The 15,010-nt window shown below is 40.5% G+C and overlaps 1 protein-coding gene across 1 annotated transcript in view; it reads right to left on the bottom strand.

Annotated features, from left to right (window-relative positions):
- Window positions 1-12,348, bottom strand: part of traf3ip2l (TRAF3 interacting protein 2-like) — a 39,333-nt gene extending 26,985 nt beyond the window's left edge. Inside the window, exons 1-5 of the mRNA XM_084067213.1 lie at window positions 12,174-12,348; window positions 8,625-8,726; window positions 6,358-7,142; window positions 5,089-5,134; window positions 3,936-4,000 (exon numbers count right to left, since the gene is read on the bottom strand). Of these exons, the coding sequence (XP_083923339.1) occupies window positions 3,936-4,000; window positions 5,089-5,134; window positions 6,358-7,142; window positions 8,625-8,671 (943 nt within the window). The 5' untranslated portion in view covers window positions 8,672-8,726; window positions 12,174-12,348. The remainder of the gene's footprint in view (window positions 1-3,935; window positions 4,001-5,088; window positions 5,135-6,357; window positions 7,143-8,624; window positions 8,727-12,173) is intronic.
- Between the last annotated feature and the right edge of the window lie 2,662 nt (window positions 12,349-15,010).

Here is a 15,010-nt window from a genome sequence, read left to right on the forward strand (position 1 = left end):
CTACCGAAACGGAAAAAAAAATTCACAAAAAAATCACTACCAATCAGCTTTAAATTGCCTGAAACGTGCTCCTAACAGGTTTTTGGGGGAACAATTTTTTTTCTGTTTTCGTCACTCGTCACTTTTCGTCACTACCGAAACGGAAAAAAAAAATCACAAAAAAATCACTACCAATCAGCTTTAAATTGCCTGAAACGTGCTCCTAACAGGTTTTTGGGGGAACTATTTTTTTTCTGTTTTCGTCACTCGTCACTTTTCGTCACTACCGAAACGGGAAAAAAAATTCACAGAAAAATCACTACCAATCAGCTTTAAATTGCCTGAAACGTGCTCCTAACAGGTTTTTGGGGGAACAATTTTTTTCTGTTTTCGTCACTCGTCACTTTTCGTCACTACCGAAACGGGAAAAAAAATTCACAAAAAAATCACTACCAATCAGCTTTAAATTGCCTGAAACGTGCTCCTAACAGGTTTTTGGGGGAACAATTTATTTTCTGTTTTCGTCACTCGTCACTTTTCGTCACTACCGAAACGGAAAAAAAAAATCACAAAAAAATCACTACCAATCAGCTTTAAATTGCCTGAAACGTGCTCCTAACAGGTTTTTGGGGGAACAATTTGTTTTCTGTTTTCGTCACTCGTCACTTTTCGTCACTACCGAAACGGGGAAAAAAAATCACAAAAAAATCACTACCAATCAGCTTTAAATTGCCTGAAACGTGCTCCTAACAGGTTTTTGGGGGAACAATTTCTTTTCTGTTTTCGTCACTCGTCACTTTTCGTCACTACCGAAACGGAAAAAAAAAATCACAAAAAAATCACTACCAATCAGCTTTAAATTGCCTGAAACGTGCTCCTAACAGGTTTTTGGGGGAACAATTTTTTTTCTGTTTTCGTCACTCGTCACTTTTCGTCACTACCGAAACGGGGAAAAAAAATCACAAAAAAATCACTACCAATCAGCTTTAAATTGCCTGAAACGTGCTCCTAACAGGTTTTTGGGGGAACATTTTTTTTTCTGTTTTCGTCACTCGTCACTTTTCGTCACTACCGAAACGGGAAAAAAAAATCACAGAAAAATCACTACCAATCAGCTTTAAATTGCCTGAAACGTGCTCCTAACAGGTTTTTGGGGGAACATTTTTTTTTCTGTTTTCGTCACTCGTCACTTTTCGTCACTACCGAACGGAACAAAAAAATCACAAAAAAATCACTACCAATCAGCTTTAAATTGCCTGAAACGTGCTCCTAACAGGTTTTTGGGGGAACATTTTTTTTTCTGTTTTCGTCACTCGTCACTTTTCGTCACTACCGAAACGGGAAAAAAAAATCACAAAAAAATCACTACCAATCAGCTTTAAATTGCCTGAAACGTGCTCCTAACAGGTTTTTGGGGGAACGTTTTTTTTTCTGTTTTCGTCACTCGTCACTTTTCGTCACTACCGAAACGGAAAAAAAGAATTCACAAAAAAGTCACCACCAATCAGCTTAAATAGCCTGAAACGTGCTCCTAACAGGTTTTTGGGGGAACAATTTTTTTTCTGTTTTCGTCACTCGTCACTTTTCGTCACTACCGAAACGGAAAAGAAAATTCACAAAAAAATCACTACCAATCAGCTTTAAATTGCCTGAAACGTGCTCCTAACAGGTTTTTGGGGGAACAATTTGTTTTCTGTTTTCGTCACTCGTCACTAGTCGAATACGTTTCAGGCAATTTAAAGTTGATTGCTAGTGACTTTTTTGTGACTTTTTTTTTGGTCCCTAACATTCATCGAGCTCTGGACTTAAACTTTTTTTTCCGTTTCGGTAGTGACACTACCGAAACGAAAAAAAAATTGTTCCCCCAAAAACCTGTTAGGAGTACGTTTCAGGCAATTTAAAGTTGATTGGTAGTGACTGAGAATGGAGGCGGATGGAAGGTTTTGGGACCTCAAAAAAACACTTTCACCTAGAAACTCCATTCACAGTTAAAAATTCCACCTTACTGTGGACATGCATGCTTGAGATTTTTTCTTTGAAATCATTTGTAGTTTTGGAGATATTTAACTTTAAGCGCCCCATGCATTGTTAATGCGGCAATGGACATTTAAAGGCAGGCTTACAACTACATACTTACGCCTAGTAACCTCATTCATACTTTAAAATGTTCATCTTACTGTGGACATGTTTGCCTGAAAAGGAATTTTGAAATGTTGCATAGTTTTAGAATTGTACTCCTTTAACTCACCTTTCACAATTTAGATGGAAAGTGAAAAATGCTCTTTGGGGAGCTTTGAACCCAGAACCATTGGATTTGAAACCCCTGAGTTATCATTTGAGCCATGCTAGCAATGAAGAAGCAATCGGGAATGTAATAGTTAACACACCTTTCACAATTTAGATGGAAAGTGAAAAATGCTCTTTGGGGAGCTTTGAACCCAGAACCATTGGATTTGAAACCCCTGAGTTATCATTTGAGCCATGCTAGCAATGAAGAAGCAATCGGGAATGTAATAGTTAACACACCTTTCAAAATTTAGATGGAAAGTGAAAAATGCCCTTTGGGAGTTTTGAACCCAGAATATTCAGATTATGAACCCCTGATTTATCATTTGAGCCATGGTTTGTACTCCTGACTCATGTGCCATGCTAGCTTGCAACATGCAATTGAGAATGTAATGATTAACTGAGAATGTAATACTTCACCCACCTTTGAGAATTTAGACGGAGAGTGAATGTTTTCCTTCTGGAGTTTTGGTCCTTAAACGTTCTGTTTATAAACCCTTGATTCATCATTTGAGCCATGGTTTGTACTCCTGACTCACGTGCCATGCTAGCATGGAAGATGGAATTGAGAATGTAATAATTAACTAAGAATGTGATACTTAACCCACCTTTTAGAATTTAGATGGAGAGTGAAAAAGTTCTTTAGGTGTTTTGAACCTTTAACCAACGGTTCCTAAACCACTGATTTATCTCACATGCTAGCTGGCATGGAAGATGCAATAGAGAATGTTTTACATCACCCACCTTTGAGAATTTAGACGGAGACGGAGAGTGATTTTTTTCTTCTGGAGTTTTGGCCCTTTCTGTTTATAAACCACTGATTTAACGTTTGAGCCACACTGGCATTGAAGATGCAACCGAGGATGTAATATTTAAACCACCTTTTAGAATTTAGATAGAGTGATGATAATGTTCTTGATGAGGTTTGATCCCTAAACCTTTTATTTATGAAACCCTGAATACCTCGAGCCACACTACCATGGAAAACTCACGTAAGAATGCAATTCTTAACCAACCTCGATTTTAGATTGAGAGTGAAAAATTATATCAAGGAGTTTCAAACTCTAAACCTTCAGCTTATAAATCCCTGGTATATCTCCTGAGCCACACTGATATGGAAGATGCAACTCTATTTAATTACTATAATATATGACAATAACGGATTTGTATTTTGATGACATTAAACATCCCTCTGTTTGCTCTCAATGAAAGAGTAAATCTGGGTGCAGAGAAAAATGTTCCAACAGATGTGTTTTTTAACAATAACTGTTGTGTTTTCTTGTTGTGTTCCTTGTTTCTTAGTTATATACTTGGTGTTTTACAATACAGTTGTGTTTCTTTAAATATTTTAGAAATATATACAGACATGTGTTTGTGTTCTGTCACACCTTTTCAAAGTGGGGGCTGGGTTTAAATTTCAACTCAAATTCAATTCATATAATTATTGTGCCAGTTTAACCTCATTCAACCTGGCATCCCTATTTTTGGGCATGTTCATTATACTGTCAAAATGTTATAATTAAATATACAATATTTTCAGGCTACTGAAAATAACCTGTGTACAAGATAACAACACCAAGCTGTGTCACACAAAAGTATCAAAAATACAGGCTCGAAACTTTTGAGCTGTCGGTTTCTACCCGACAGAAACGTCATACTGTAGTACTCACTCTGTTCCAGAGAGAGAGGGCTGTTATAGGCAGGATTCTTCCGTTTAGATGAGCTGTAGTGGCCACTGTATTGGAGAGAGAAAACATCTTTAGTCATTCTCAAAGGAACACAACAAAGAACTCACCAGGGTGTATTCAAATGTGTCTTAAAGGAGTAGTTCACCCAAAAAAATACTTATTTTCTATCAATTGCACACCCCATGAAGCCTTGAACCCATGGATTTAGTTTTGTTTTTGTGACATTGATTCAGGGCCGGATCTACCATATGGGCACTTTGGGCACGTGCCCCGGGGCCCTGGGCATCAGGGGGCACCCCAAGGTGGTTGAATTTTTTTTTTTTTAATCGTTTTTTTTTTTTTTTTTGCAGGTAATTAATAGTGAAGTAATTAATAATGAAGAATTAATACAACACAGTGTAAAATTAGTAAAATTAGCTAGATTAGAGGAAAAAAAAAAAAAAAAAAAAATGTTTTCGCGACGCTGGCGCTCGCGCGCTTTGCGCGCGAGCGCATGAGGGGGGGGGCACTGGCAGTTGGTGGTGCCCAGGGGCACTGTGAGGTGTTATTCCAGCCCTGCATTGATTCCTGGCCAATAATTTGATTCCCGTCTCCTACCGGCTAATGTATCCGGTAGGAGACACAAAGTAGATTATTTGTGTCTCCTACCGGATACACACCCGGTCATCAAATTATTGGCTTAGGAATGCCACAAAAACAAAAATAAATCCATGAATTCAAGGCTTCATGGGGTGTGCAATTGATAGAAAATAAGTCATTTTTTGGGTGAACTCCTCCTTTAATGCTGCATTCACATGTGTAGATACAAAGATACAAAGATACAAAAATAAAGAGCATATTTCTCGCTCTGTCTCTTTGTATCTGTGTTGCTCAACGCGGTCGCTGGCGTCATTAAGCGCCGCGTCATCTGAGCAACAGTTGTACTTGTGTATCTTTGTATCTGGAAGTCGGACCCAGCTCAACTTGAATTTGTATCTTTGTATCTTCTGTAGCAGATCTAAAAACGTCGGCTGTGTCTTTGCTTCTTCATGTCGCTGGCTTCCATTGAAAATGAATGGTAGACTGTATCTTTGTATCTGCTCGTGTGAACGCAGCGTAAGTCTCTCAACCTAACAAGGTAAGGTAGAAACCTCACCTCAACCCGTAGCCAGCAGCACCAGGTAGTCTGTGGCCGTCTGCGTCTGAAGCAGAGATACACAAGAATGAGGAAAGAGGTTTCCACAGTAACACAGTAAACAGAACGGCAAACCGTTGCTGTCAGGCATGAAACCTTGTAAGTAGCTAAAATAGCCGATCTACAAGCTCACAACGCGTTGTGAGCTTGTTAATGAGCTTAATGATGTGAGCCCAAATGATTACATGCCCAAAATAGGGATGGCGGGTTGAAAGTGATTAAAGGGATAGTTCACCCCCAAAAAGACTTTTTTTCTATATTCTATATTTTTTAGTTTTTGTCTCATTCCTAAGCCAATAATTTGATGACCGACAGGGGTTCCGGTACAGAGTCTCCTTTGTGTCTCGGAACCGCTGCCTACCGGCCCGCTGGTCATCAAATTATTGGCTTGGGAATGCGACAAAAGCAAAACAATATCCATGAATTCAAGTCTCCATGGGGTGACTAATCGATAGAATAAAAGTATTTTTTTGGGTGAACTATCCCTTTAATCACTTTCAACCCACAGAGGATTTTATAAATGTTTATCCAACTAAAAGTATTAACAAGCGCTATGTGACTAAATAATAACTACTTTGGATCCATTGGAAAACTTTTTTTTTTTCATTTCCGGAAAAGTAACATCTCACGTAACATTTAGGGGCTAAGCCTAATGCATGTCAAACTGGGGGTCCTTGAAATTAAAATAGTTGAATCACTGCTAGAGCTGTAAAAGAAATCTTCTCTTATGGGGGTCCCTGGCATATCTTTTCAAATGGGGGTCCGCGGGCTAATACGTGTCAATTTGGAGGTCCTTGACATGAAAAGGTTTGAGAACCTCTGCTATAGCTCATTGGTTCTCAAAGTGGGGTCCGGGGACCCCCAGGGGTCCTTGAGGGAGTTCCAGGGGGTCCCCAGCTAAATGATAGATTAGGCACCAAATGGACCCTTATGGGTCTGTAACTCTGAGAGTGTACAAATGGAACCAAATGCATTTGGTTCCATTTGTACACTCTCAGAGTTAAATTGACATAGATTTTACAATATAAATTGCGGTCCAAGTAATAGAAATGCCATTAAATGGGGGTCCGTAGCCTAATGCATGTCAAACTGGAGGTCCTTGAAATTAAAATGGTTGAGAATCACTGCTAGAGCCGTAAAAATCTTCTCTTATGGGGGTCCCTGGCATAGCTTTTCAAATGGGGTTCCGCGGGCTAATAATGACAAAACAGGGTCTGAAGGGAACCTCACAGTAGTGGCCGTGGTAAGTCGGGTGGTATCCCGGCCGGAGGTCCGGCTGGGCCATCATCGGCGCCGCCCTGTTGAAGAACTCTGCGGGGCACTGAGCGCAGCAGGCGGCCCCCTGAGGGGAGCAGTAGTACGGGGACAGGGTGTGATGGTACATGTTGTTGGCCGACGTGACGGGAGGGTTGGAGTGGAGCGAGTGGGGCTGCTCCAGGCTGCCCGGGTTCGGGCTGTAGCGGCCCGGGAGCGACAGGAACTGTCTGGAGGAGGAGTAGGAGGAGGAGCTAGAATCTCCGGAGTAGCTGGGGGCGGGGTCCTTGTGGCTCGGGTAGGACGGCAGGCTGTTGGGGAGGAACCCCGCGCCGCCGCCACCGCCGCCGCCGGCGGTCCAGCCGCTGGCAAAGCTGGGGTGGGGGTGGAGCCAGGAGGAGCCCCCGCCCCCCTCCTCCTCCTCCTCCTCTTCCTCCGCCCGGCTGGGGAAGGGAGTGGGCTGGCTGTAACCCGCCGGTAAGCCGTGAGGAGGCTGGTACGGGAGGTAAGCGGCGGGCGCCACTTGGGGCACGCCGTGCTTATGGGCCACCCGGTGTCCGTTGTACACAGAGTCTTGGTGGTCGGTGGACGGGAGGTGGTCGGCGGTGGGACCGTTGGGACCGTTGGGACCGTTGGGACCGTTGGGGTCGGGGGTTCTGCTGGTCGCCGGTTTGCCCAGCTCACAGTCTGCCTTGTTGCTCATGGTCTCGTCGTCCTCTTCCGGTGTGTTGAGGCTGGGTTTGAAGAAGCTGCCCTGCAGGCTGAGAGGAGGACACTGGATCATTTACCGCAGTAGTTTTCAAACTTTTTCGCGTCAAAGACCCCCACAATGAAAAGTATTTGGTCGCAGACAGGGGCGTCACGGCCATTCACTGTGCGTACGACGCGACACCCTCACTCACATAGATCTGTGATTTCCTACCCTCCACTTTTTGAAAAAATAAAAAATAAAAAAAGAATAATTCATTTTATTTTTTGATAATAACTCGGTAAAATCAGGCAAAAATAAGAATTAAATAACCTAACCTAACCCTAACCCTAACCCTAAAACTGAAATAAAGTAACCAAAACACAAAATAAAGTAACCAAAACACGAAAAAAAACAAAATCCGCCCAAAAAAAGCAAAATTTTGAAAATACAAAATGTATTTACATTTGACAGTTACAAATGTTTTTCACGTTTTTTCAAAAATAGCAGATATACAAGCTCATAGCGCGGCACTCGGTGCTATTTTTGAATAGCCAAAGTGTAAAATAAGAGGTATAGTCCACCGAAAGTCCACCCCCCCACCTTCTGAGAGCCTGTGACGTCCCTGCTCGCAGACCCCCCATCTCCCCCCATCTCTTGTTCCAGGGGACCCCCACATCGACCCGCCGATCTACAAGCTCACAACACGCCGCGATGAGAGCTTGTAGATCTGCTATCTTCAAAAATATTTGTATAAATTATATTTCTATAAATTGTCTATCATTTTATTATAGACATATGTTAAAATGGGACATTCTGCACAATGACTACTTTTACTTTTGGTACTTTAAGTATATTTTGATACTTTTGTACTTTACTCAAGTCAATTTTGATTACTGAACTTTTACTTGTAACAGAGTGTTTCTGCATTGCAGTATTGATACTTGATTCTCTCATCACTGGTTGTGGGGACGTGGGGGATTGTTCAAAACACTAGAGGTCCAGAGCTTATAAAAAGGTTTACACAGTGGGCGTGTTGCTGAGACCACTGAGGTCTTCCAGGTGCTTCTAAAACTTTCCGTTCCAGTCAGCTTGAAACTGCTGTGCTCTACTTTTATCACTGCTTATCTCAATCATCTACTGCGGTTATCTGAGAGAAGTGAAGAAAAATAAATTAGAAAAGGAAAGAAAGAAGAAAGGGGGGGGGGGGCAGTTCCTAAGAATGTATCACATCGAGCCCCAGCACCTCATGAAAATTAAAGTCTGAGTGGAGATCATATGAATTTTTATTTTTATTGTTATTGTTATTGTTATTATCATTATCATTTTAATTATTATTATTATTACACTTATTATTAGTATTAGCATCATACTAATATTAATATTAATATTAATATTAATATTAATATTAATATTAATATTAATATTAATATTAATATTAGTATAATTTTGTGTGCCTTGAGGTTTTGACTTGCCCAGGGGTGTGCCTTGGACACAAACAGTTGAAAATCATGTTCATTGTGTATAATTGTGTGCAGGTGTTTATTATATGTACCTGTTATTGTGTGTAGAGGCTGAGCAGAGGGCCGAGGGCAGCATCATGGAGGCTGTTCCACTGGACGTCCATGTGTGTTCACTGCAAGATGCTGACGATAACCTGTACAAAGTACAAAAGACATACTGTATGTGTTCACTGTAGCTGCTTTACTATAACCTGTAAAGTACAAAAACATATAAATATACACATGGGTTTTCTATCTGTGCCACCACTGCTATGCCCTATAGCTGTACAGTCAAAACCAGCCACTTCCTCCACTCGTGATGTCATATCCAGGCAGCTGCTTTTTCAGAAGTTATGGAGAACATTTCCATATAATGGCTTCTTTTTTTTCTTAACCGATTCTAAATCTAAATTCTAAATAATTCTAAGGCCCCGGACCCCAATCTCAAACTATTTTGTCCAAGGGACCCCCAGAAGTAAATATTTGAGTAAAAAAATGTTTGCTTGAAAAAAATATATATATTCAAAGATGTGCACAAATGTTCAAGATTTTTCGAAAACAGCAGATCTGATTTGTGCAAATCATTGAATATATATATTTTTAAAAGCGAACATTTGTAACTCAAATCTTTGCTTATGGGGGTCCTTTGAACTAAATATTTTGAGATGGGGGTCCGTGGCCAAATACACCTTGACAAGTCCTTGACACGTTTGAGAACCACTGATATTATAGCAACATAAGTGTTTCAGAAAACTGTTAGAATTTAGAAGACATTTGTAGTCGGCTTCAGGTCTTAATGGGTTAATGATTTGACAGTGTACTGTGACGCTAGAACGTGGACTTCATTTGCATGGCATCACAGTAGGTGAAAACACCTCGTGTCATTGTGTAGAAAAACCCACGTCCCACATGATGGGGCTGTTGTTAAACCTGTGGTCGTTCATGTTCTGCTGGTGATAATGATGGGAAATGATGCTTCACACACACAGCCACGGAAACACAAGGCCTATACAGTATGTCATGGAATCGATCAAATCACGCAAACATCTGGGCACGTTCTACTACTAATCCAGTGGTGTAAAGTAACTAAGTACATTTACTCAAGTACTGTACTGCACTTAAGTACAATTTTGAGCAGGCACCGGAGGTTCCGGTTGTGGATTCCCGGCCGCCTGATGACGTAAAGTTAGCCGATCTAACAGATCAGCTATTTTCTGCAATGATATTTAATGTAGCCCTTGGTGATCTGGTCAACTATAAGTACAGGGCCCATGGGAATCTGGTCAACTAAGTGTATAGGGTTTAATTGTTTAAATCTGATCCATGTTGAAGATCTGTTGAATCCAATCATTTCCTACAAGGATCATCAGTCACTGTGAAAGATCCAAACATAACATGTGTATATAAGCCTGAGGCCTTAGGGGGTAGGGGTGGGGGGGTGTCAGTGTTACACTGCAGTTGGTGATCTGTCAAAGTCTGTGACTTTGATATGACAACATGTTGACATGAATCTTTGACTTAAAGACGAGTCTGGAAAGAATCACGGTTATTTATGTGTCAGCATCACTTCATATGAAATGGCAAACAAACATGTAAAAAGTTCACATTAAAAGACAATGAAAAGCCATTTAAGACGTTTTGTAACCTAATTGAAAAACATTATGTCACCACTACTTCAAGTACCATTAGAAACGTGTTACCTAGTATAGGCTGTGTAATAAACAACATCTAAACACCAACTCAATCTTCTCAGCTGACCTATCACAGTGGTTCTCAAACTGTGGGTTGAGACCCCCAGGATTTCTTTTTCTTTTTTTTAAGGACTTTTAAGAGCTTTTTAATACCTTCAAAACGAAATTAAGAAAGAAAAGAAAAATAGCATTACTGCCTCAAAAGTAATGAACAAACTATGCAATAAAAACTGGTCAAACGTTGGCCAAATTGTCAAATAATATAAGAAAGAGGCAAAAATTGGCTATTTCCGGTCTTGTAGATTGGCTATTTTCTCAATTTTCTATATCGGTCACACTAAATGTAATGCCTCAACTCCTACAATTCCTGGTGCTTATCAGGGTGGGGGTCAGATAGTAGAGTCACGGTATTCCATAGGTCGCCAATTTCGGAATAACACCAACAGAACTTGTAAGTTTTCTTTAGTGCCACAACCACTTAGAATGAACTACAGCTTAAATTTAAGATCTACAGATCTTACATTTAGGTCTGCAGTCAAAGATCTAATTTGACCATATATTATATGGTCAATTTAGATCTTTGACTGCAGACCTACCCACAAGTGTCTGCAACTGCTTTTAAATTTGTGTTGTATCACACGATTAGTTTTTGTTTAGTTTCTGTTTAGTTCAGTTTTGTTTTATGAATATTGATGTGAAAATGAAAATGAAATTGTACTGTGATGTATCTCGACGACACTGAAAATAAGGGCAACCTCAATGTCCTTCGAGAATAAATAAAGGTTTCAAATGAAGTGTGTTCTCTGTTCTCGGTCTGTTGACCCAGATGTGGCTGTTGCTGACCTCCGCACGCACGCACACACACACACACACACACACACACACACACACACACACACACACACACACACACACACACACACACACACACACACACACACAGAGGGGGGGAAAGTGCACACAAACGCAAATCTATAAATCTGTGGTGTTGTGCACTATTTTGATGCCTCTTCCTGTCTGCCCCCGCTTCGATATTCATGTTTATTATGAATAAACACATTTACTACAACATATGAATATTCATGTTTATTAGATATGAATAAACACATTTACTACAACATATGAATATTCATGTTTATTAAATATGAATAAACACATTTACTACAACATATGAATATTCATGTTTATTAGATATAAATAAATACATTTACTACAACATATGAATATTCATGTTCATTAAATATGAATAAACAAACCATTCCTTCTTTGCTCATGTTTTAGAAGCTAAACCCTACATATAAACCTGTAATATAACCAAATTAAAAAAGGTTTTCTTTAAACAAATCCAAATGATAAAAATGTATGCCTTGTTGTCAGTGGTGTAAAGTAACTAAGTACATGTACTCAAGTACTGTGCTTATAAGTACAGTTTTAAGGTATTTTGACTTTACTGGAGTATTTCCAATTTTCTGTCTTTTTACTTGTACTCCACTACATCTCAGAGGAAAATATTGTACTTTTACTCCACTGCAATTATTTGAAAACTTTAGTTACTAGTTACTTTTTGTAGATTTTAATTATTATTACAAAGCATACATTTACCACCTCAGCCCATTTTAAAGTTGGCTATTTGAAAATAGCAGATCTACAAGCTTGTAGATCTGCTATTTTCATTTTTATACATAATGATACCATGTGAAATGGGACATTCTTTACAATGAGAGGTTTTTACTTTTGGTACTTTAAGTACATTTTGATGCCAATATACTTTTGTACTTTTACTCAAGTACATTTTGAACACCAGACCTTTACTTGTAACAGAGTATTTCTACATTGCAGTATTGATACTTTTACTTAAGTAAAAACATGTGAGTACTTGTTGTATAATAACTTAAAGGATCACTTCCTTACCTTTACATGCAGGTGAGTCTTATAACGTGTGGAAGTATGAACACAGTGTTGTCTAGTTTCAGGATGAAGGTCTAATTCCTACTGTAATCCCATCTGTTACAATGTATCATAATATGTACTTATTGATACATATAGTAACTATAACATTCTAATAAAGACTCAAGAGTCTTTAATCTTCTCGTCCTGCTGAGCGTGTGAACAGGCTCCGCCCTCACTCTATACTTACATACTCACCATCCCATAGTCCGGAGGGAGCGGCCCTACTGTGATACGTTGCTTGGTTGCCAGGCAACCGGCAAACCAGTGGTGTGAAAGTAACTGAATAGACGCCTTAACAGACGACGTCACACTGATACGAAACAGTATGCGCGCGCAGGTCGGCAGCAATAAGATGCAATGTAAAAGTGGTCACAGTCTCACGTGTAAAAATGCATCCCATCAAACTTTCAGATGCTGTTTTTCTCCCAGTGTGGAGGAAGAATGCTTAGGATTTTTACTGTGATCTCTCGCTCTTGAAATATATAATCCTTGGTTTCTGTTGTGTGTAAACAATAATAACAATTCAAAGCAGTTGTCCTCAAAACTCCACCTCCAGTGGCTGTCATAAGAACAGAGGGGAGCGCTCTATGATCATGGCACCAGAACCTGCTTGGCTCGCACAGCTGCAGCCAGTCAAGACTAATTTATGCTCCGTCCCGCGAAGGTGTCGCGCGCAGAGCCTAACGGCCGAGAATAGCAGATCTCCAAGCTCACAGCGGTCGCATCCGTGACGCGGTTGTGAGCTTGTACGTCAGCTGTTCTCGTTGCGCAATACCGTTACGCGATGAAGTATATATGTGTCGCCAGGGCGCACCCCACTAGCCTACACACAGAGGAGGTTGAATGAACTGAAACAAGCTCACACTAAAACAGCAGGTTTGGGGATCTGTTGGGAATTGATTACATGAAACAGTCACCTGTGCGTCCAGTTCCAATGTTTGTAAACAAATAATTGGTCTTATAGACCCCTTAACAGACGACGTCACACTGATAAGAACCAGTATGCGTGCAACCAGTATGCGCTAAATGAAACCCATTCTGTCAGGTCTCGCTTAGCCTCGGAAACCCAGCCATTTTTTTTGTTCTCGCTAGGACGCGCCTCACTAGCCAACACACAAGAGGGGGTTGGGATGTGCTGAAACTAGCGCACCCCGAAACAACAGGTTGGAAATTGATTGCGTGAAACAATCACCTGCGCATCCAGTCTCAATGTTAGTAAACAATTAATTGGTCTATTTGGCTGGTTGCCAGACCGATTAGCCAATCACAGCACACCTTCCCATCCCTCCAGCTATGGGACGTAAGCCTCTCAAGTCTCATCTGTATCCTGTATTAATGACCAGTACCAGGACCTAACATCTGTGACATGATACTGACCATGATACTGACTGACATCATCAGTATCATGGTCAGTATCGTGGTCAGTATCATGGTCAGTATCGTGGTCAGTATCATGGTCAGTATCATGGTCAGTATCATGTCAGTATCATGTCAGTATCATGGTCAGTATAGTGGTCAGTATCATGGTCAGTATCGTGGTCAGTATCATGGTCAGTATCGTGGTCAGTATCATGTCAGTATCATGTCAGTATCGTGTTCAGTATCATGGTCAGTATAGTGGTCAGTATCATGGTCAGTAGGCTACCATGGTCAGTATCATGGTCAGTATAGTTTCTCGGTATCATGGTCAGTAGGCTATCATCATGGTCAGTATAGTTTCTCAGTATCATGGTCAGTAGGCTATCATGGTCAGTATAGTTTCTCAGTATCATGGTCAGTAGGCTATCATGGTCAGTATAGTTTCTCAGTATCATCGTCAGTAGGCTATCATGGTCAGTATAGTTTCTCAGTATCATGGTCAGTAGGCTATCATGGTCAGTATCATGGTCAGGGCCTATAGCCCTGTCACAGGCCACATCTACATGCCAACCACGTCGCGTCGCAGTGTGGGTGACAAGTTGTTGGCCTTGTAGATGTGTTCATTTCGGCAAGCAACACCGAGTATAAATTAGGCCTCAGTAGCCTTTCCAGACATGCTTCCACCTATACAAGTCTCATTCAACACTTACAAATCTAGCCAATCTTCCATCACCATCCCAGTAAAAAAACATGCAACTACACACAAGAGTCAGAAACCACGACTCATGTGACTGCAGAGTTAATAATAATAAGAAAGTCTAGGAGCACCTCAGCACCCCCCCCCCCCCCCCCCCACACCCTTTAAAACATTGCTTCCGGCGCCACCCGAACTTCTCTGTACCGCCCACCTACACTATTAAAACTTTGATGTAGTACAGTTGTAGAATTCTGTACATCTAATCTAACTCATCAAATCTCAACCAATTATTTTTCAAATGGGGGTCCACAGCCTAATTCAAATCCATTTGGGGGTCCTTGACTTATTCCATCCTCTCAACAGCTCCTTTCAGTTCCCCAAACACACCTAAAAAACCCTGGTGGCTTTCTGTCGCTGCCCTACTGTATAGTCTATGGAATAATCTCCCATCCCACATTAAGTGCTGCTCTATCAATGACAATTTAGGACAAAGTTACAGACCCACCTTTTTCTCTTGCTGCGGGGTTGTCCCCCCCTTTTTTCCAGTCCACTGAATGGTTTTAAATTTAATTTATTTTCATACCCTCTTACAACACTTTAATCAGTTGTTTTGTTCAGTTTGTCTTTAATTTTCAAAATGTTCTACCGTGTTTTGATTTTATAATTCCATTGTGATTTATGAGTTTTACATTTTAGTCTTGCTTTTGTGGACTATTATTTATTATGGTTTTCATGTTTGTTA

The sequence above is a fragment of the Gymnoscopelus microlampas genome (assembly GCF_963454915.1).
Source record: "Gymnoscopelus microlampas genome assembly, chromosome: 9".
Lineage (NCBI taxonomy): Eukaryota > Metazoa > Chordata > Actinopteri > Myctophiformes > Myctophidae > Gymnoscopelus > Gymnoscopelus microlampas.